The 19,882-nt window shown below is 42.7% G+C and overlaps 3 protein-coding genes across 5 annotated transcripts in view; 1 reads left to right on the forward strand and 2 right to left on the reverse strand.

Moving 5' to 3' along the window:
- Positions 1–7,371, forward strand: part of pum3 (pumilio RNA-binding family member 3) — a 9,663-nt gene extending 2,292 nt beyond the window's left edge. For all 3 annotated transcript variants that reach the window (XM_031855949.1, XM_031855950.1, XM_031855948.1), the window contains exons 5-18: positions 1,041–1,116; positions 1,241–1,334; positions 1,431–1,497; positions 1,632–1,806; positions 1,950–2,053; positions 2,554–2,632; positions 2,861–2,959; positions 4,490–4,543; positions 4,682–4,762; positions 4,893–5,035; positions 5,268–5,490; positions 5,597–5,684; positions 6,053–6,143; positions 7,018–7,371. In XM_031855949.1, coding sequence (XP_031711809.1) covers positions 1,041–1,116; positions 1,241–1,334; positions 1,431–1,497; positions 1,632–1,806; positions 1,950–2,053; positions 2,554–2,632; positions 2,861–2,959; positions 4,490–4,543; positions 4,682–4,762; positions 4,893–5,035; positions 5,268–5,490; positions 5,597–5,684; positions 6,053–6,143; positions 7,018–7,147 — 1,504 coding nt within the window. In that variant the 3' untranslated portion in view covers positions 7,148–7,371. The remainder of the gene's footprint in view (positions 1–1,040; positions 1,117–1,240; positions 1,335–1,430; positions 1,498–1,631; positions 1,807–1,949; positions 2,054–2,553; positions 2,633–2,860; positions 2,960–4,489; positions 4,544–4,681; positions 4,763–4,892; positions 5,036–5,267; positions 5,491–5,596; positions 5,685–6,052; positions 6,144–7,017) is intronic.
- An 18-nt stretch (positions 7,372–7,389) lies between these two features.
- On the reverse strand, positions 7,390–17,404 carry kcnv2a (potassium channel, subfamily V, member 2a). The gene is made up of 9 exons (XM_031855952.1): positions 15,013–17,404; positions 13,970–14,119; positions 13,101–13,279; positions 12,814–12,985; positions 11,055–11,246; positions 10,604–10,858; positions 10,395–10,502; positions 10,028–10,153; positions 7,390–8,903 (listed from the first exon to the last, which is right to left on the reverse strand). Exons 1-9 carry the CDS (start codon positions 15,148–15,150, stop codon positions 8,592–8,594), a joined length of 1,632 nt encoding a protein of 543 aa, XP_031711812.1. The 5' UTR covers positions 15,151–17,404; the 3' UTR covers positions 7,390–8,591.
- Positions 17,405–17,497: 93 nt separating this feature from the next.
- Positions 17,498–19,882, reverse strand: part of vldlr (very low density lipoprotein receptor) — a 42,916-nt gene continuing 40,531 nt past the window's right edge. Inside the window, exons 18-19 of the mRNA XM_031855951.1 lie at positions 19,699–19,868; positions 17,498–18,603 (exon numbers count right to left, since the gene is read on the reverse strand). Of these exons, the coding sequence (XP_031711811.1) occupies positions 18,568–18,603; positions 19,699–19,868 (206 nt within the window). The 3' untranslated portion in view covers positions 17,498–18,567. The remainder of the gene's footprint in view (positions 18,604–19,698; positions 19,869–19,882) is intronic.

Genomic DNA, 19,882 nt, shown 5'->3' on the forward strand with positions numbered 1-19,882 from the left:
CACACACACACACACACTCACACAAAAATGCAGAAAGTGAGAGTTGAACCCCTAACTCTGACCTTCTTTATGCTCTTTTTTACCTTTGTAAACTAAAAAGAAAGTGAACGTTGAATGAAAACATTTTACTACAGACAACATGTGTGTTGTAAAACAACATGTCACTCAAGAGGAAGGATATTTCTGCTACAGGTTCCCTAAAGGTGACAAGAGGGCAAGGAGAGCGGGGACCTTTTCCTGACCAGTTAACAGTAGTTCCACATATGGGCCTCCATTTCTAACAATCAGCTTCAATGTTCAAGTTCAACTACCGCTGTGGTACTAAGTCCTGGTTAAGAGAGGAACTGAACATAGTTTGGGTTGCCTTTGAACCCCTTGTGACCCCACCAAAGGAAAGCACACAAATAAACACTATTTATGAAGAAATAATCCCGCCCCAGATAAGATCACAAGAAAATGAACCGGAGGAATGTCCACTGGATTGTCCGACTCTAAAAACAGTCTTCCTACTCTAACAGTCAATCCAACAAAAGAAAAATCCAACTAAAAAGCCTCATTGTCCTCCCTTCAAAATGCTAAATCATAAAAAAGGAAAAGCAATGCACTGCACAAAAAACCTCCAAAAAGGAATCAAACTCACGGATGTCGGGTTGGAAACAACTTCAACTTCAACTCCACCCCTCCGTCTCCAAACCAAAATTCCCTCCCCAAACAATTCTTTGTCCCCTGGGTCACGCCCCCTTTCTCCTGAGGGGAACATAACACCTGACTACTCATGACTTGTGGGAAGCGACAAGTTAAAGTAGGGAGGGACGTAGTTCACCAGAGGTTAAAACCTTCTCGGCTGTTTATCATTAAACCCTCTATTGTTAATGCAAACATATTGTTCCCCTTCCATTCGTGGCGGTGTCACAATGTAGTGACAGAAACACAATCCAACAACATCCAGCAAGACATTGCACTGAGGGAATCAAACATGTGCGAGCACACACTCTGCTCACTGATGATGATGGTGATGTGTGGTGTGTATGTGTCAACAGGAAGAAGTGCGACAACGACGTGAAGAAGAAACTGATGTTGGAGCTTCACGATCTGATCCGCGGGAAGATCAAACAGGTGAGAATTACTCCGTCTTTTCATCCGTTCACTCCAGATTTGAGGTTTTGTTTGTGCATTCCCTCAATAATTAGTGCTCACTAATGCAACTGAATCCCTTGACTGTGCCCCCCCCTCCTTCCAGATGGCGTTTGCTCACGACTCGGTGCGAGTGCTGCAGTGTTTCATCCAGTTCGGCAGCCACGAGCAGAGACGGGAAGTGTTCGAGGAGCTCAGAGGTGAGCATACACGTTTTATGGTGTGATATTTTTGCTGTACAAGTAGAGCAGCTAATTAACAAATACTAACTGTGGGTGCTTTGTTGTCTCCCACAGATGACGTCATCGGTTTGTGTAAGTCACAGTACGGCAAACATGTGGTGAAAAAACTGCTGATGTACGGGTGAGTCGGCTCAGATTGGTTTCTTCTGCTTTCAGCAAACGCCCAATGTTTGAATCAGACTCTCATGTGGTCCAGTTCAAAATATATAGATGTTATTTCAGTTGTGAGTGTGTGTGTGTGTGTTTCCTCCACAGGAACAAGGAGCTGGTGGCAGCGGTGATACCGACATTTAAAGGTCACGTGCGCACGATGCTTCGCCACGTCGCCGCCTCGTCCATCATCGAGTACGCCTACAACGATAAAGCCGTGCTCGCACAGAGACTCATGCTCACCGAGGGGCTGTACGGGAACACCTTCACAGTCTGCAAGGTACACACACACACACAGATCATATGCCATGGTATTTGACAATGTTGACGGTATCCCGATGACGTATCCCGTATTGGATCGACTGTGGTTATGCGTGTGTGTGTAATATCTGCTGCTGACTGACTGATTGCCTGTGTGTCCAGTCGTCTGTGTGCAACACCATTGAGAAAGTTGCGGAGGCGAACCCGGACAAGCTGAACAACATCATTGACGAGATGAAGCAGATTCTCACACCCATGGCTCAGAAGTAAGACGAGAACACGGAAAAACCTAAATCACACGCTCGGCACTTCTGATGGGCATCTTTCACTGTTAGTCGCAGCTCTACGTAAGGTCACGATAACAGAAGAATAGGAGAAAACAATAATAGAACAAAGCAAAATCATGTTACAGGTAAATGTAACACTGACATGGAAGACATGAGGAATTTTGATTTGACTGATTCACAATATTTATGTGGTGGAAGTAATAACATTTGCTTTGAGATTAGAATGAATTTCCTCAGGTTTAGTTTAAGTTAAGTTTAGTTATTATTTCTTGGATAAGTTCAACGCAATGAGAAGCTCTGTGAATGCAACTTTATTTAGATTTGTTTTATTTCTTTTCTTTTCATTCCTCCTTTTCCTTATCTACTTTGTCATTTGAATTGATATGATGTAATGCATATTGTTTTATTTACTTTGATTGCATTTTGTTATTATGTAGAATTTAAGCCATGTAACTACAACTTTAGTTGTTGTGTTTCAGAGAACAAGTGATCAAACACTCTCTGGTCCACAAAGTCTTCCTGGACTTCTTCCTGTTCGCACCCGACAAACCCAAAACGGTAAGAAGCCCTTTGACATCTCGCCTGATGTCGTAATATATTTCTCTAGTAATGCTTTGAAGAAGGCTACAGTGTGCTGTAAAAAATCAAAATGCAACAATTTGACCTATGAAGAAGAGAAATTTTACAGGAGCACAAAATAATTTCAAAATAAAAGACAGGTTGATACGTTTATTAAGTGCTGACATGTTTCCTCTCTTTGGTTTGTATTCGCTGTGATGTGAGCAGGAGATGATTGAGTCGATCAGAGAGTCCGTCGTCTACATGGCTCACACACACGACGGGGCACGAGTGGCAATGCACTGTTTTTGGCACGGGACGGCTAAGGTGTGTACAGACACACACACCTACACACACACAAAGAAGAATTTGCCACCCTTTATGTGGATGTCCAACCAGTGTTGATGGTAAACGTAGCCAATTGAAGCAATACAGTCCTCAGTGCGTGCTATATACAGTTGTGTGAAAAAGTGTTTGCCCCCTTCCTGATTTCTTATTTTTTTGCATGTTTGTCACACTTAAATGTTTCAGATCAAACTAATTTAAATATTAGACAAAGATAACAAGTAAACACAAAATGCAGTTTTTAAATTAAGGTTTTTATTATTAAGGGGGAAAAAAAATCCAAACCTACATGGCCCTGTGTGAAAAAGTGATTGCCCCCTAAACCTAATAACTGGTTGGGCCACCCTTAGCAGCAACAACTGCAATCAAGCGTTTGCGATAACTGGCAATGAGTCTTTTACAGCGCTGTAGAGGAATTTTGGCCCACTCATCTTTGCAGAATTGTTGTAATTCAGCCACATTGGAGGGTTTTCGAGCATGAACCGCCTTTTTAAGGTCATGCCACAGCATCTCAATCGGATTCAGGTCGGGACTTTGACTAGGCCACTCCAAAGTCTACATTTTGTTTTTCTTAAGCCATTCAGAGGTGGACTTGCTGGTATGTTTTGGATCATTGTCCTGCTGCAGAACCCAAGTGCGCTTCAGCTTGAGGTCACGAACAGATGGCCGGACATTCTCCTTCAGGATTTTTTGGTAGACAGCAGAATTCATGGTTCCATTTACCACAGCAAGTCTTCCAGGTCCTGAAGCAGCAAAACAGCCCCAGACCATCACACTACCACCACCATATTTTACTGTTGGTATGATGTTCCTTTTCTGAAATGCCGTGTTACTTTCACGCCAGAAGTAATGGGACATACACCTTCCAAAAAGTTCAACTTTTGTCTCGTCAGTCCAGAGTATTTTCCCAAAAGTCTTGGGGATCATCAAGATGTTTTCTGGCAAAACTGAGACGAGCCTTTATGTTCTTTTTGCTCAGCAGTGGTTTACGTCTTGGAACTCTGCCATGCAGGCCATTTTTGCCCAGTCTCTTTCTTATGGTGGAGTCATGAACACTGACCTTAATTGAACTCAGCTTTCCAAAGATGTGATAAACCACAGTTAATTTATGTTTTAACAGGGGGGGCAATCACTTTTTCACACAGGGCCATGTAGGTTTGGATTTTTTTTCCCCTTAATAATAAAAACCTTCATTTAAAAACTGCATTTTGTGTTTACTTGTGTTATCTTTGTCTAATATTTAACTTTGTTTGATGATCTGAAACATTTAAGTGTGACAAACATGCAAAAAAATAAGAAATCGGGAAGGGGGCAAACACTTTTTCAAACAACTGTAGACCAAGAAAGCCGACTTCTCCTTCTATCCACATACAAGATGGTGAATTGTCCCTTTAAAACAACTCACTGTGGGACAAAGATCCAGATTATTATAAGAATACATCAGACTGTATAATTAGTAGATTTGGCCTTTCAATGGTGGTGTATGTTTTTTTTTCTTTTTTCACGTTTCAGGACAGAAAAGTCATCATCAAAACTATGAAGACCTACATGGTGAAGTTTGCCACGGTGAGTTCTCAATGCCGCTCCTTTCATTCATAATAGAAACAAGCTTTCAATGCTTCATTGGACTTTAGAAAAGATCAGAAACTAAATGATTATTCTCCGAGAGGAAAGGTCTGAACCAAGCCTGTCATTGGTCCACAGGGAGAGTATGGTCACCTGGTTCTTCTGGCCATGTTCGACTGCGTGGACGACACCAAGCTGGTCAAACAGGCCGTGCTCTCAGTAAGTGTGAAGTCATGTGGTTTGATGATTGAGAGCCACCGCACTATCCCTAGAATCAATGATTTAAAGAAACCCTCAGGTCAGGGAGAAGAGTTGAAGTTAATGTTAAATTCTCGTCTCACCCGTTCAGGAGATCTTGGCGTCTCTGGATGAGGTCATTGGTAATAAATACGGTAAGAAGGTTTTGCTGTACCTGCTGACTCCCAGAGACCCTGCTCACCTGCTGCCGGAGATCATCAAGGTGCTGCAGCAAGGAGACGGAAACGCACACAGGTTTGTGTTGACTCGATCTTCCTAACAAATCCTGTTGCTGTTAAAAGTAGGGGTAAAAAACTAGAGGTATCACACAGCTGTGAGTAACAAAGGGAAGGAAGTACAATGTCCACTGGCATGTAGCACAGAAACACTGTAGAAAAACGAGTATCTCATCATTGTAGTTTTCATAATACGTTATTGGAGTGCATTTTTGATGACAAACGAGTGATCAGCTCCGCGTTCCTCTCAGTAAAAAGGACATGGCGGTTCGGAGGAAGGAGCTGCTGGAAGTCGTCTCCCCCCCGCTGCTGGAGCACCTCCATGACAACGCCGCCACCATGGTGACGGACAAGGCGTCCAGCGTCACCATCAGTGACATCCTGGCGTCGGCCTGCGGGGACCTGCGGCCCGCCATGACTGCTGTGGCTCAGCTGGCCAACCATGAGTTGGTACCAGGAGGGACCAACGGACAGGTACAGAGTGTTACTGCAGGGATGGTTGTCAGAAGATGGAGGTTTTTACTCGTGTAATCCAACTAAAAGGGCAGTTGTTCACTCTGAGTTTTTGTTTCTGCTGCAGCTCCACATGGCGGAGCATCCAGCAGGACACCTGGTGCTGAAGTGGCTCATGGAGCAGGACATGACACTGGCCGAGAACGGCAAGGAAGGTAAAGACACACCTACCAGCCAGCGTTGTGGGCGTTATAAGCCTGGTTTCAGATCAGTTCATGTCAGCATGCTATGGAAATTAACATTAGAGAGACTTAAAGTCACTATTAGTCAGAGGCTCGTAAACATATCTTCATGTACTTCTGTTGGTAACTGGGATATAAAATGCAATCACCAAAACTAGAAAGAATGTTAAAGAGCTTTGCCCGTATGCCTCACACACGAGGGCATCAACAACTGTTGACCCATGGCTCAACCTTCTTGTGCATTAAAGTCAGTGAAGTTTTCAAGAGACAATCATCTCGTTGGAAAAATCCGAGTTGAACTATAACGGTGTCCATTGTCTCTACCTCACTTGTCGTCTCAGAGCGGTTCGGCAGGATACTGGTGGACACGGTGGGACCAGACAAACTGAAGACCTGGGTCAAAGTCAACAGAGGAGCCATGGTGCTCTGCAGGTCAGTGTGAAAACACACACACACACTCCGATTACATCATACACTGCTGTTCCATCAAGGATCAGTTTACTCAAATCACAAGCTTCCCTCTGGTAGTGGTTTTACCTCCACCTCAGTACACTTGAAGTGAGTGGAGCACATTGAGTCTGTGGATTATTTATGTAACTATTCAATACTTAATGCAGAACCATCAGAGCCAGTTAAAGCCAGAACTACTGTATCTGCATGGAGAGATGCCATTAGAGGGAAGGGAGACACACACTTTTGGTATTTTTGTGGGCAGGCTAACGTATTTTCTCTAGAGTCCTCTCCGTAATGTTGTCAGACACTTGAAATAACAATGTAAATCCTCAGTGTCGTCAACCAGCACTTTTAGTGAACGTACGTTGACTGTGAGAAATTGCCCCGAGATATAATATAGCAGCTGCAGCGCTCTCACTTAATGCTGGATCCATTTCACTTAGACATGTGAGAATAGGGTCCAGGTTGAAAAGTACCAAAGTTACGCTTTAAACTAACTATGTAACTGGCCCCTGGTAAGAATCACCCACCAATCTTTATTCTGCATTAATGCCGTAATCTGAATAAACCTTTTTTTTCTGCGCGATCCTGTGTCAGTTGGAAAAACTTGGAATAAAATAAGGGGTTTGTGTGATTGTAGGTTGTTTTTTGGCTGTGCCTTCACCAAATATAGTGACTGAAATGTTATAAGCAGCGTCGCAACAGGCAAATACGGAGCCCAATATGTGTGTGAACTGACTAGAAATGGTTAAGAGCCATGACATGAATGTGGGAAATGCTATCTATTGGTTGATATTTGGATATCTGGTCCCAAGCTAACCTTTGAGATCTCTGCCTGTGTTTCCGTGCGCAGCCTCCTGAACAGCTACGACAAGTCTGTGGTGGCAGAGGTGAAGGCGGCGCTGGAGTCCATCAAAGCAGAGCTCAGCAGCATCAGCAACAATAAAGGAGCTGAAATCCTGCTGGAGAATCTGAACAAGTAGAGACTTTTGATTCCAAAACAGACTTGTGATGGCAAAAGGCATCACTTCCTGTGCAGCTGTGGGTCTTTTTCCCAGAAAACGCAGACAAGACTGCGAACGTTTTCATGAAGTGGATACACCCCGAAGCACCGTTGGCAAGTTCATCCCTGATGGAGAAACATGAGTTTGTGTGTAAATGTTGAGTTGTATCTGTGAGTAATAACATAAAAGGTGTTCTCGGGATGAGGAGATGCTACGAGAAAACAGGTTAGGATACGCAGCTGCCTCTTGTGTGCCAGCAGCAACAAAACGCATGTAATTCAGTCTGTCAAGCTGCTTTCAATGAAACTTAATATTTTTTTCACATTAAAAGCTTGGACAAATAAAACCATCGCTATGGCTAAAGACAACCTAAAGTTTTCCTTGTGGTAATTTGTGTAAACTGGCCCTTTAACACAATGCCACAGTCAGTGATTGTGTCAGCAAATTAAAGATTATTCAAAGTATAAATCATTTTTATGTCGTAACTAAAATTTGAACATAAACTCCATGAAGTAATTGTCAGCATACTCTCATTTGCTCTGCCATTCCAGTTGACTCAAACTGGACTTAAACATTTTGTACTTCTTTTTCTACCATTGGAGAGAGCCTGGCTAGCAGTTTCCCCCTGCTTCCAGTCTTAATGCTAAGCTAGGCTAATCACTTGCTGGCATCCCAAGTACTAATGTAACTCTTTGCAAATAACTACATGTCGATCACCTCATGATCCATAATGTAGCTTCAGTTAGCTTTTAACAAGGAAGTAACAGCATACTGTTTATTACAGCAGAGCAACCGCTAAAAACCACTGATGTCTTAGTATTATCAGTTCTGCTTGAGGAAGTAGTGTTAAACATTTCCTGCACTAGTCAGAAGCGATGACTCAGTGGCTACGTTTATACACAGAGGGAGGGAGCTGCACAGCTTAATGACACGATAGAGACGACAGGTTTATTATTATGGAGGGAGAGAGACATATGGGGAAAATAAACAGGTCTTATATCCATCGTCCAGATGTCGGGTCTTCAATTTGTGATTTCAGTCCAATTGGCGTTGGCTCTTCAATCCTGGATTACATGTGAGCTTTGGAGACTAATGGACGGAGGAAGAGTAGAGGTCGGAGATGATGGAGCAACCGACAGCTTCAGCATGGATGTAGATTAAAAAGAATGTAAGGATTAGTATGTAGCATTTTGGCAAGTAAAGTAAGAAAGGGAAGACATTTTCTTTTTCAATCTACTCCACACCGCCACCGATGGGGTGACATTTTAAATCGTCTTAACTGAAATCCAGACAGTGGGAGATTTCTCAGCAGGTTATTGGTTCAAACCTCCATGACTCCTGCCGCCACAGGCGTCTGCATGTTAAAATGGCCTCTACAGACTGTCACAGGTCATTTTCGCTTCTGCCTTCCAGACAAATCTCATCACAGACTTTGAGAATCTACAACCTGGCTCACTGCAGGCGGGCGGGACGTCCTCGGCTGAGCGGCATCCTCGTAGCACTCGGCCAACCTCTTAGCCGCCCTCCTTTTGAAGTGCACCTTGCCGCGGGCCTTGGTGACAGCGGCGTACTCGTGGGACTTGAGCTTGGTGTAGTAGTCGGAGAACTTGTTGTAGAGGATGGAGATGGGCATGCCGTTGAGGATGACGCCGAAGGAGATGCAGGCGAAGGCGAAGATGCGGCCCAGGTTGGTCTCGGGGGTCATGTCGCCGTAGCCCACTGTGGAAATACTCACCTGAAGGATGAAAGAGAGAAAGAAAGAATACTTAATACAAGGCACAATAAGATCATAATTTCTCCTTTTTAAAAAAAAAAAATATAGACTGATACAGATAACTTTTTCTACCCAGGGCTCCTTAATGTAATGTTTAATATATATATATTATTTATTTAACTCACAGGTTCCTGAAATGATTTTTAAAAAGCTGTTCATTTCTAAAAACAGGCTAAATCCATAATTAAAATGTATACATTTTAATACACAATTCACATTTTTTTCCAGTGAATCTACATTCTGTAATCAACTCCTTATATGCTGGAGTAGTTCATTATTAGTGGCGGGGTACGCCATGCCTGCAGAGGGATTCACAGGAGACAATGTCTGCATGTACTCTCTCCTACAGCAGTGTTAAAGAGACAAGATGGCTTTTATTGTGAAGCAGTCACGGGAAATGAGATGCATTTGTTACCACGGTTAGCGCTGACGAAGCGGTTCATTTACATCGACAAATATAACACCGCTGTTATTTCCATTTTGCTCAAATCCGCCGAGGACCAAACCCTCGCCTGATTAACTGTGATCTCAAAGTACCACCCAACAGATTAGAATCAGTCACATCTCTTCTAATTCACCCGGACCAAACGGGTCTCATAAACACCAACATGCCACGCTTATTCAGTCTAGTCAGCATATCTCAGGAAAACCATTCTGAAAAGGTCTGGGCCTGCAAGTGGCTGACACTCTCCAAGGGTCTGAGGGTGGCCCAAAGCAGTCGAAATAATCTCGTGACATCACGGCACCACACAACCTGACCTCCACCCACTAGTGTTCCCGTCCACGGTTTGCTGCAGCGCTCAATCTCACTGTAAACGGTGAAGTGACCTCCTGAGGTGTTGCCAGGATGAGTTATGTTTATGTTATGCAAAAATGGAGCAGATTAAGTTTTTAATCCCAAAGGAACCAGTACGCAGGAAAGCACGTCACCGATGCTGCCACTTGTCTTTGTGTTTTTTTAAACTGAGTAAACTGGCTGGTGTGTTTTGGAAAAACTCACTAGCTGAAGGTGATGGTACACACAGAAAGTAGGATGATTGACAGGTTGCTTGGACGTGTGTGCATGTTTATGTTTGTGCACTCACGGCGGCCCACCACCACGCATTCGGCATGGAGGTGAAGTTGGTGTTGTAGACGTCGTGCTCCACGGTGTACACCATGGCGGAAAAGATGAAGATGCCCATGCCGATGAAGAGCAGCAAACAGCCCACCTGCAAACAAACAAAGGGAATTTTATTTTGAATTTCCCCGTATGTTAACGTCATTATTTTGCTCATAACTGAGGCGTGGAAGTCTTAGATCCATTAGCATCTATCCATACAGGCCATGCCCGTCTCTGCACTCACAGATTCTCTGGCATTTTGAACATATGCAACACTTTCTTCACCGCTCTTCCTACAAATTTCATAATAAGAAACTATTCTTTGACACAAGCTGTGGGTACAGTCAGACCTGCTGGTAGCACTGTCTCAGGGTGAAGCCGAAGGCTCTGAGGCCTGTGGAGTGACGGGCCAGCTTCAAGATCCTGAAGATCCGCATCAGACGCATGATCCTCAGAACCTGACCCAGAGATAAGACAACAGGAGAAAAATGTATGTGGACAAAAAATAAATCTAATCATCTCATCCCAGCCTCTCCCATCAGCCCCCTTTGTTTTTCACCTTTCCAACACACGACATAGCCTCAATGTCCCCCGAGTGCAGGTGCATGTCCTCGTCCTCGAAGCACTCCAGGAGCATCTGCAGGTAGTGTGGCAGGATGGCGACCATGTCGACGGTGTTCAGCACGCTGCGTACGAAACACTTGAGGTCGGGGGTGGATACCAGGCGCAGCAGGTACTCCAGGGTGAAGAAGCTGATGCAGAACGACTCCACGTACTCGCCATAGAACCTGCCGCTGAGCTGGCCCGACGCAGTCTGTAAGAATAAATAATCAATGATTAAAAGAGTCCTGTTTTTGACTGATGAAATTGTTTTCGTGTACGGTGTATGATTTGTGAAGTGTGCTCTACTGGGGCAGCTTTTGTTTATTCTCTCTTCTTCATGTTTTTACACCATTTGCTTTTGATTTGTTCCCTCTCATACACACTCACACAAGGTGAAACACACACACCTTGTACTGCATCTCCTCCACGGTGTTGAGCGTCATGGTGACCAGCGACACCAGCACGAACATGGAGGAGGCGACGGCCATCAGCTTGGCGGTGACCGAGGAGAACGGCTTCTCCATCATGTTCCAGATACTCCTCCGGGTCGGCCCGAAGGCCAAGCCGTCAAATAGCTCCTCGTTTTCCTCCATCTCCAGCTGGACGACACCAGACAGAAATGCATCCCATTCACAGAATTGAAACAGAAGAAACGTTTTTTTTTTTTTTTAATGGCAATAAAAAAAAAACATACATTTTTATAAGTGGCCAACTATGGTCAATCACAGAAATTAAATGATTTTTCTTTTTAGAATGTAGTCACTTTCTTCAAGGATAAAACAGTGTTTCAAAAACAGGGAGGACAGACGAACAAAATGTCTAGATCACAAACTAAAACGCAAAAAGGAGAAAACTGAATGTCAAAAGAGCACAGCGAGGAAGAAACTGGTACAACAAACGGCAGCAGAGTGAGACCTCTGTGATGGAAACATCGGTCTGAATCTGTGCCAAGAAAAAGCTTATTCTCCGCTCTCCATCTGTCAAGACGGCGGAGCAGAGCAGTGATTTATAATGTAGGTCATCCAGTTTCAGAGTCAGCCAGAAGATTACGAACAAAATCTCACAGGTACAAATGTAAAAGCATAAACTGCTGAACCACTGAAGCTGGAAGGGGATGACTTCTTGGCATTATTATTTGCAGTATTTTTGGAGCCTGGAGGGGGGAAAAGTAATAAGTGCGTAAAAAAATAAATAATGAATTACATAGTTCACAAGGACTATTCACTGACACTGAAAACTGCCTCTAGTGTGTCCTGCAGAGTATCCCATTGTAACTAGTTATATTTTATTTTTTTATAAATTAAATTAAACCCAGTACTACAAATTCATTTCCATTAACCTCCATTCTATTTGGGTGGAGACATGACTCTGAACAGAATAAAACCCAAACTATATGTATTGATAGGTGTGAAATGAATTCTCACCTCCGAGACCAATTAACTAAAATGAGTTGTGATAGTGTGTGAAAGAAAACAGATTCATTAGAACAGGAGCTTATTAGGCCTTTTAGCTGTGTTTAATAGGCCAACGTTAGCTAATGTTGCTAGCTCGAGAGTGTCGGTGTGAAACCATCACCAGCATGCTAACTTGCTCACAAGTCACCATTGTTTACCGTTTTCGCCATCTTGGTTTAGCGCGTTAGTATGCTAACATATGCTAATTAGAGCTAAACACAAAGTACAGCCGTGGCTGATGGGAATGTCCTCATAGCTTTCAGGTATACGGTCATGAACATGTTGACGAGATGATGTCACTGGATAAAAAAAAGTCAATCACCAAACTAATTTCTATACATCCTGAGGGGACCATGACAGTCTGACTGACATTACCAGCAATGTCATCTGTATTTTTTTCTTGATTTATTCTTCATGGAGAGCAGAAAGTCTGAAAACGTACAGACTGTTTAAGAGCTCACTAATAATGTCTCAAAAACCTTTGCCACACACAAAGGCTCCGATTATCTCGGTTATTTCTCCACAGCAGCGTACAAAGGACAGTGCATTGGCCAATACCGTTTACCAGAACACCACTTGATGTTTCGCTAAATGTGTGGACATGTCAACGACAATTCAGAGATCTGTAACCTGGCTACCTTCAGCAAGTCTCCAGAGTTACAGGCGGGCTACATGCTTCTCTATCACCCTTATATAAATAAATAAAAAACACCTCTGCTATCAGCTGTCTCTGTATCTTCAGTTCCTCGTTCAGCTCGTCCTGCCTCTCTTCAAAGGAGACACGGCAGCAGCGTTGGCTGTTTCTGATTCTGACGCCCCAGTAGTTTATCTCCTCCAGGAAGTTGCGGGGACACAGCTCGTCTTTAATGCACAACACTCCGGTTCTGATGAGGAGGACAGAGAGACAGGAGAACGGGGGTCCAGAATTATTCCAAGGAGTCATATGACGAAGGCGGAAAATCCCTTCCTCTTTCATCTTACAATGCATTTTATTTGAACCTGTAGAAGTTGAAGATGTTGTGGAAGATTTTAGGGTCCCGGTCGAAGAAGAACTCTTTGCTCTGGACGATGTAGTCGTCACACAGGTCCAACTTCCTGCTGTGGTCTGTGTACGTGGCCAACTGGCCGATCCGTGTCTTCGGATACCTGGCCGCTAACCTGTAGGGCAAGTAGTACACCTGGAGGAGAGGAAAACAGGGAGATATAGAAAAGGTTAAAAATATATTTATAATGGCAAAGAGGATGATTTGAACTGTTGGAGAATGAAGCTGGAACTCACTAGAAGGCTTTAAAAATGGTTGTTGAAGGTGAAAACACTAATTTAATATACAAGTTGCAGATTATAACCGTGTACACTTTCTCAGAGCCCAAGGTCTTGTCTTCACATTGCTTGTTTTGTCAAGGTTTTGCCATTTTATTTACAATAGCATAGAACTGAGAAAAGTTGCAGATCTTCACCTTTGAGAGGCTGGAACCAGAAACTGGTTTGATTTTTTTTTTTGCTTGATAAATTTCAAAGGAAACAGGAGCGATACAAAGAAAAACTGCAGCTGTAACACACATTGCCAGCAGGAGGCACAAGAGTTGAAATTACAGGAGCTATGTCTTTCTTTGCCTGTAGGAGGCGACATCAACATCCGCTGGTTTATATCTGCAGATTCTGTTACTTTACTTTCCTACACAGGTGGTGCTGGTCAGCAGGGGTAGAACTGATCTGACAGTGACTGAACAGCTCCCCCTAGTGGACAGTGTGCAGCCCGCTCAATGCGAATGAGTGACTTTGCGAGTGAGTTACAGTAAGAGATCAGTCCGGTTTTCAACATATCCAGCCGAGCAGCATGTTCGTGGTAGAAGTTGAGTAAAGTTACCGTTCCTCCAACGTTGATGTTGAGAGTGACGTGTTTTTTCGGAGAGAGCAGCAGGTAGGTGGGAGACACCGGGAGTCGATCCTCCTCCTCCTCCTCCTCCTCCTCGTGTTCATATTCGGCATAAAGATCATAGATGTCTCTGCCCAGATCCTTCACAAACAACAAAACAACTCTGGTGATGGATTCACCATTTTAAGCTTGTCTACAAGCTGAATTAGACAAAATGAAAAAGGGATCAAACTAAGCAGAATACAACTGAAAGACTGGGATAAAGATTAGAACATGCATGCAAATAGTTAATGACTCATGAGATACATCATAATTAAAGAATGAGAAATAGATATAAAAAAGAAAAAAAAAATCATCAACAAAGAAAGATTTTAAAATAAATTGAAATCCCAGATCTGTGATCAAAGATGGTATGTTACCTGCAGGCATTTTTTGTCTTTTATGATTTCTGATTTCTCTGTGCATCACACTAAATCCATTTTTAATAATTGTTTTATTAATCATCTAAAATCATTTATGAAGCTCCCCGCTTCTCAAATATGTGAATTTGCCGCTTTACTCTGGCTTTTCTTGGGCTCTGAAATATGAATCAATAATGAAAATATATATAAGTAGCAGCACTATCTATCCATTCATACATCAACAATAACATAGCCTTGCATTTTGAACACTTTGCTCTGCATTTAACTCGACAGAGGGATGTGATTTTCACTCATTTGAAAACAAAATCCTGTAAAGTGAAGAAAATGGGAGCTTTGAGAAAGCACAAAAACAATAAAAAGACAACAGTCATGTTTTCATGACTTTTGGGGACAATACATCGACTTGTATTCATTTCCTGGAGACTTACCCATAACAGCTAGCAGCCTAATCCTAACCTACAACCAACTATAAACCAAGTCTTCACATTTAAATGTAATCATTTATGTTATGAGGATGTGCATTTTGTCCCCGTAAGGAAGGCGAGTCCCCACAATGTGACTGTGTAATCAGATTGGCGTCCCCTTAATGTATAAATAAAGGAAATGTCTGACCTGCATGGAGTTCCATGGCTTAACAAAGGTGTTGGTGAAGTCCAGATAGTCGTCCGCTTCTTTCACAGATTGAGTCCGGCTGCCGTGCTTGTAGCCGGAGAACAAACTCCTGCTTCGGGTTCTGAGGTGGGTCAACATGGTTTCCTCCTGAAACTAAAATCCAACTGCTGGGAGAGACATGCCTGCAACTCTCAACACCATCGCATACGTACACAGCTGGTACCTTGCACAGGGGCACAAAACCATCATCACACACACATCCACAGTAGCAAATAAACGAGTAAACATGCATGCAAGGATGGGAAACATGTTCACACTAATTCGGAGAGAAATCATGTCAACACACACGCGCGTACACAGTAATAAGGTAGGAAATGACTTGTCCTCTAATGCAGCTGACAGATGATGTGGGAGCTTATCTTCTTATATCCATCTCTTGATCTCCCGCTCTCCTCCCACTTACTCCAACATCTCATAACTTTACAAATCTGTTATCGCGGGGCTTGGCGGTGTAGTGGAAGTCAAATACAATGTATTGCAGAGAAGTGACAACAAACAAGAGTTTACTACATAATACTAGTGACGCTGCGTGAGAATGGTGCTTTGAGCCAAGCACTAAGGATGCTAACAATTTGCTAACAAAATGTACTATACATTTGACATATTCCAGTTAGACAATAAAAGAAATTCGTTCATTTTTACAGGACTTTTTAATAGATAAAGTATTCTGAAAGCTGTTAATTCTGGTTAATATTACCGGCAAAATGTAAAGTACCTCATGTGCAGTGGTTGTTATTAAACCGTAGTTAAGTAGCTCGTGTGATGCGACCCATTTTAATTAAATCTCCACTTTGTGAAAACAGCTGGTGCAGCTGGCTCCTCGTCATCTTCTCACTGGTTACAGCTGTTGCAACACTTCAAATCATTGAAACATGGAGATATTTGTTACAGCTCAGTTTATAAATGATTTAGGGTTTTTTTGTACGGAAGCCCTGAAAGGAAAATTAGAACGCGTTTTCTCTCCCGTTCATGACTGAACAGGTAAAGGTTTTGCCAGAATAATCTTTCCGTTACTCTTCATTTCATCTGAAAACAGGTAAAATGGTTTTGTTGTTGCAATACTCATTTGGGCCACAAGAGGCTCAAGTGCATCACTGACCCATGTTCTAAATGAGACTAAAAGCACTCTGGTTCTCTTCCAGGAGAGTTTTAATTTCTCGAAACACAAATTCGGCCTACATTTTTATTTGTGTGTTACAAGTCATGTAAATTTAAATCTCTAAACTGCATTCGGTCATGCAAAATCTGCAGGACACGGGAAAAGAATCTGCTTCCGTTCATAATCCAAGTTGTATTAACTAACCACGTTCGAGCAGGCTGTGGTTGAATGCAGGTTAATAGACCGCGTGGCGCACAAAAGAGACAAAATGCATTATGGGAACCTTAGAGCCACATAAGACATCTCTGCCTTAATCCAAGTGTGCGTTTGTCGTTTTTTGTGCCACTGATGACTCAAGCAGTCTCGCAGGTGGCGATTAATCCCTGCTGCAGTTAAACTGGGATAATGAACGCATGGAGCCGGACTCCTTCCATAAAAAAACAAAACAAAAACTGTTCCACAGTCTGGACCGACGTCAAACACACCTCCTGTTAGTCCCTCGGCTGAGTGATCCGGCTATGACGAGTCAAGAATGGTGATTTGGATGCACAGAGGAGCTTTCAGCTGTATTATTACGCAAGTTTGATAACCAACAGTGGCTTTTGTTGCATGTTTTTCTGGCTCTACCTGCTACAGATCCTTGAGGAGCAGCTTGTTTTGCAGTTTGAATTTTTCCACTGATAATTTGACTCGTCCTCATTCACACTTCTTTATAACTCAACTTGATATCTTCCCAAGCCCAGAGACTGAACGTTAAGTCTCGTCATGTTTCAGATATCCAAGAGTTGTTAGCAGAAATCTCCGTTAAACTTCTCAGATGGTTTAGTTTATAATCGTTCAAATTATCCAAACTTTAACAGTCTTTAAAATGTACAGAGGTGGAGAAGAACTTAAGTTTCCTTCTCGTCTCCAATCATCTCGGCACCCTTCAGATTTAAAGTTCTGTTGAGACCTGACACGTAGGTTTGGTACCACTGAAAGAAAAAGCTACCGACACAAGTGCATCAGTATTACCGAATCATTCATCAGCCCTTTTTGCATAAGAAATACTTTTGATATGAACTTTTTGATAATACTCCGTTACTTAAGTAGGATTTTTAGATCCATTTATTGAGTTAAGGATCCGAGTACATCTTGCACCTATAGGGCATTGTCATGTTGAACACCTTTTGTCATAAATATCACTATTCTGTCAAATTCAGATTTCCCTTCATTGGACCCAACCTAAAAAAAAAAAAAAAAGCCCCAGACTAAGACTAAACTGGTATGTGGACACAACTGTCCGTAGTTTCCACACAGGCATGATATTAAAGACAGGATACCGTGTTTTGAACAACATTGTAGATTAAGTTTTAATTCAAGTGATTTTCAAAATCAGTTTCTTCACAGATACAGAGCGTTGAAGTTTTAATAGTATCACCCTCACTGTACAAGGCTAGAAAAAGTTCACAGCAACAGCACACAAACATACAAAATAGTTATTTTTTACCAAATTCAGTTGTGTCGTTTTATTCCCAGCCTTTTCCCTCTTGTTAAATACATCTTTAACCCCGGTACGACGCCCGACCATAGCAAAAAATTGATTTCAAGTCAAATGTATACAATCTTATTTACACAAGGAACATTTGACAAAGTGCATTGAAGAGAGTCCTGATTGACGGTCATGTCTTTGAGGGATGGCGGGTAAATATATACAAAGTTTACAAATGCTTTAACCATGGCGATCCTTACGCAGCTTCTATAACAATAATAATTATGAACACTGGCTGAAAAGCTTGTAAGAATGCACTCCATGAGGTACTGTTGGAAAGAATAAAACAAAAAGAAATAAAACTTTTATCTATGATATTACTGACCGTACATAAATAATCACATCTGAGCCTGTTGGATCAGAGGAAGCAAGACAGAAAGTTTGGATTAAGTTTCCTCATAATGACCCCTCTACGGCCGATACCGACGGGTCAGATCCAGTTTGAAATGCAGTCCAGCAGAGTCGATCCGTTTGCAGAGAAACACATCGCGTCTTGAATGCAGAAAGCTCAGTAAGAGGTGACTAAAGTGTGGGAATTCACCGCGTTACTCTCAACTGTAGTGAAAAGATGGCGTCGGACTCCTTTGAGAGGGCGGGGCAAAAACCTCAAAGTTATGGACACGTAATTCATTGTAGTATTCACATAATAAATAACATTTACTCCAGTCATCCTCTCCACAGATGATGACATAATGCACTTCAGAAGGCATGTGGTCGGACTGTAAGGGCTGCTGCTGCAGCTACGGACAAACGTCGACATGAGAACGAGGTGGCGCCATCCAACGCTACAGGTTGCCGTAAAAAAAAAAAAAAAGGAAAAGAAAAAAAAAAAAAAGAAAAATCCAACAAAAAAGCCCCAAGACGATCATGATAAATCATCCTCTGTGCTCACTATTGAAATCTGGAGACAGAGGAGACAAAGAATAGGCTTATTCAAATGGGTTTTTGGCTGTGTGTGATATCAGCTAAGACTGGAAGCAGCGAGCCTGGCTCTGTCCAAAGAGAAAACAACTAAACACCTCTAAACGTTCAACATGATGCATCTTGATCGTTCCCTTTGCAGACAAAGAGAACTCTCTGCTGCAGCTGCGAGGTGACTGCAGTAGGTAGACGAGAGTCCATCCTGTGTCTGTCTGGGTTTAGATTAATCTCTCTAATCTGTGTACAGAGAGATGTGCTCTCAATGCACTCAGGATTACTGAGGGCCACACGATCACAATGAGAGTAGAGGTCAGTGACATCGAGTCTCCGTCGTCTGTGCCCGGATGACATAAACTGCCCAGTTTCTTAAACTACCGTAAATGTCAAATTTAAATCTGTCCTTTATGCAAAATACTTCCCTAAACTACGAAGTGTATTTAGGAGCGTTGCATTAAGCCTTTTAAATTGTGTCCTTGCTTAAGTGTTTAGACTAAGGCTGTCACAGTAGCTACTGTCATAATACAACACATGTGCTACAAAGTAAACACCAACAGTGTTAATGTTGACAATAACTATAAAGGCTGTCCATTTAGAGTTTCCCTTTCCTAAAAAATATGTCTTGTATCGCCTGGTCTTCAAATACCATAAATTCAGCCATTGTCTTGTGTTCCAAGAATTATTTCACTTTTAAGAGAATGTATGGGTTCTAAGGAAAAGAGTTACTAAGGACTTTCTAGCAATGCATGCGGGACGACTTAAGTAGCTACGGGCAAATACTTAAGAGCTCAGAGGGGAATCCTTTAAACTACCTAAGGAAATCCTTCTAGGGATCGTATGCTATGCTCATTAGCCTGAGTGGTTTAATGCAACTGGACACAGATTATTATTTTGTTATCAAAACAAGAGCTCCTTTTATCATTCAGGAGGGCGTGTCATGATTTTAGGGCAAAGGGCTCTAAAGGTGCTGTAACTGATGGGAGACGAGCGCGTTTTGAGTTTCAGTACATTGAGCCTCCGAGAGGTTTCAGACCCTTCTCTACCCATGATGCACTTTGCTCAGAGGTCGCTTACTCACCGCCGGGTAGGTGTGACCCACGTTGGCGCCGTGCCGGGTGATGTCGATGTTGAGGTCTTCTTCTGTGGTCTTCAGGTAGACTGGGTTGTCAAAGTTCATGCTCTTCTGGTTCCTCAGCTGCCAGTTTCTCCACATCAGGTAGCCACCCCCCGCCGCCATCACCAGCAGCACTGAGCCGAGGGAC

The sequence above is a fragment of the Anarrhichthys ocellatus genome, unplaced genomic scaffold, assembly GCF_004355925.1.
Source record: "Anarrhichthys ocellatus isolate YVR2014 unplaced genomic scaffold, GSC_Weel_1.0 scaffold16, whole genome shotgun sequence".
Classification (NCBI taxonomy): Eukaryota; Metazoa; Chordata; class Actinopteri; order Perciformes; family Anarhichadidae; genus Anarrhichthys; species Anarrhichthys ocellatus.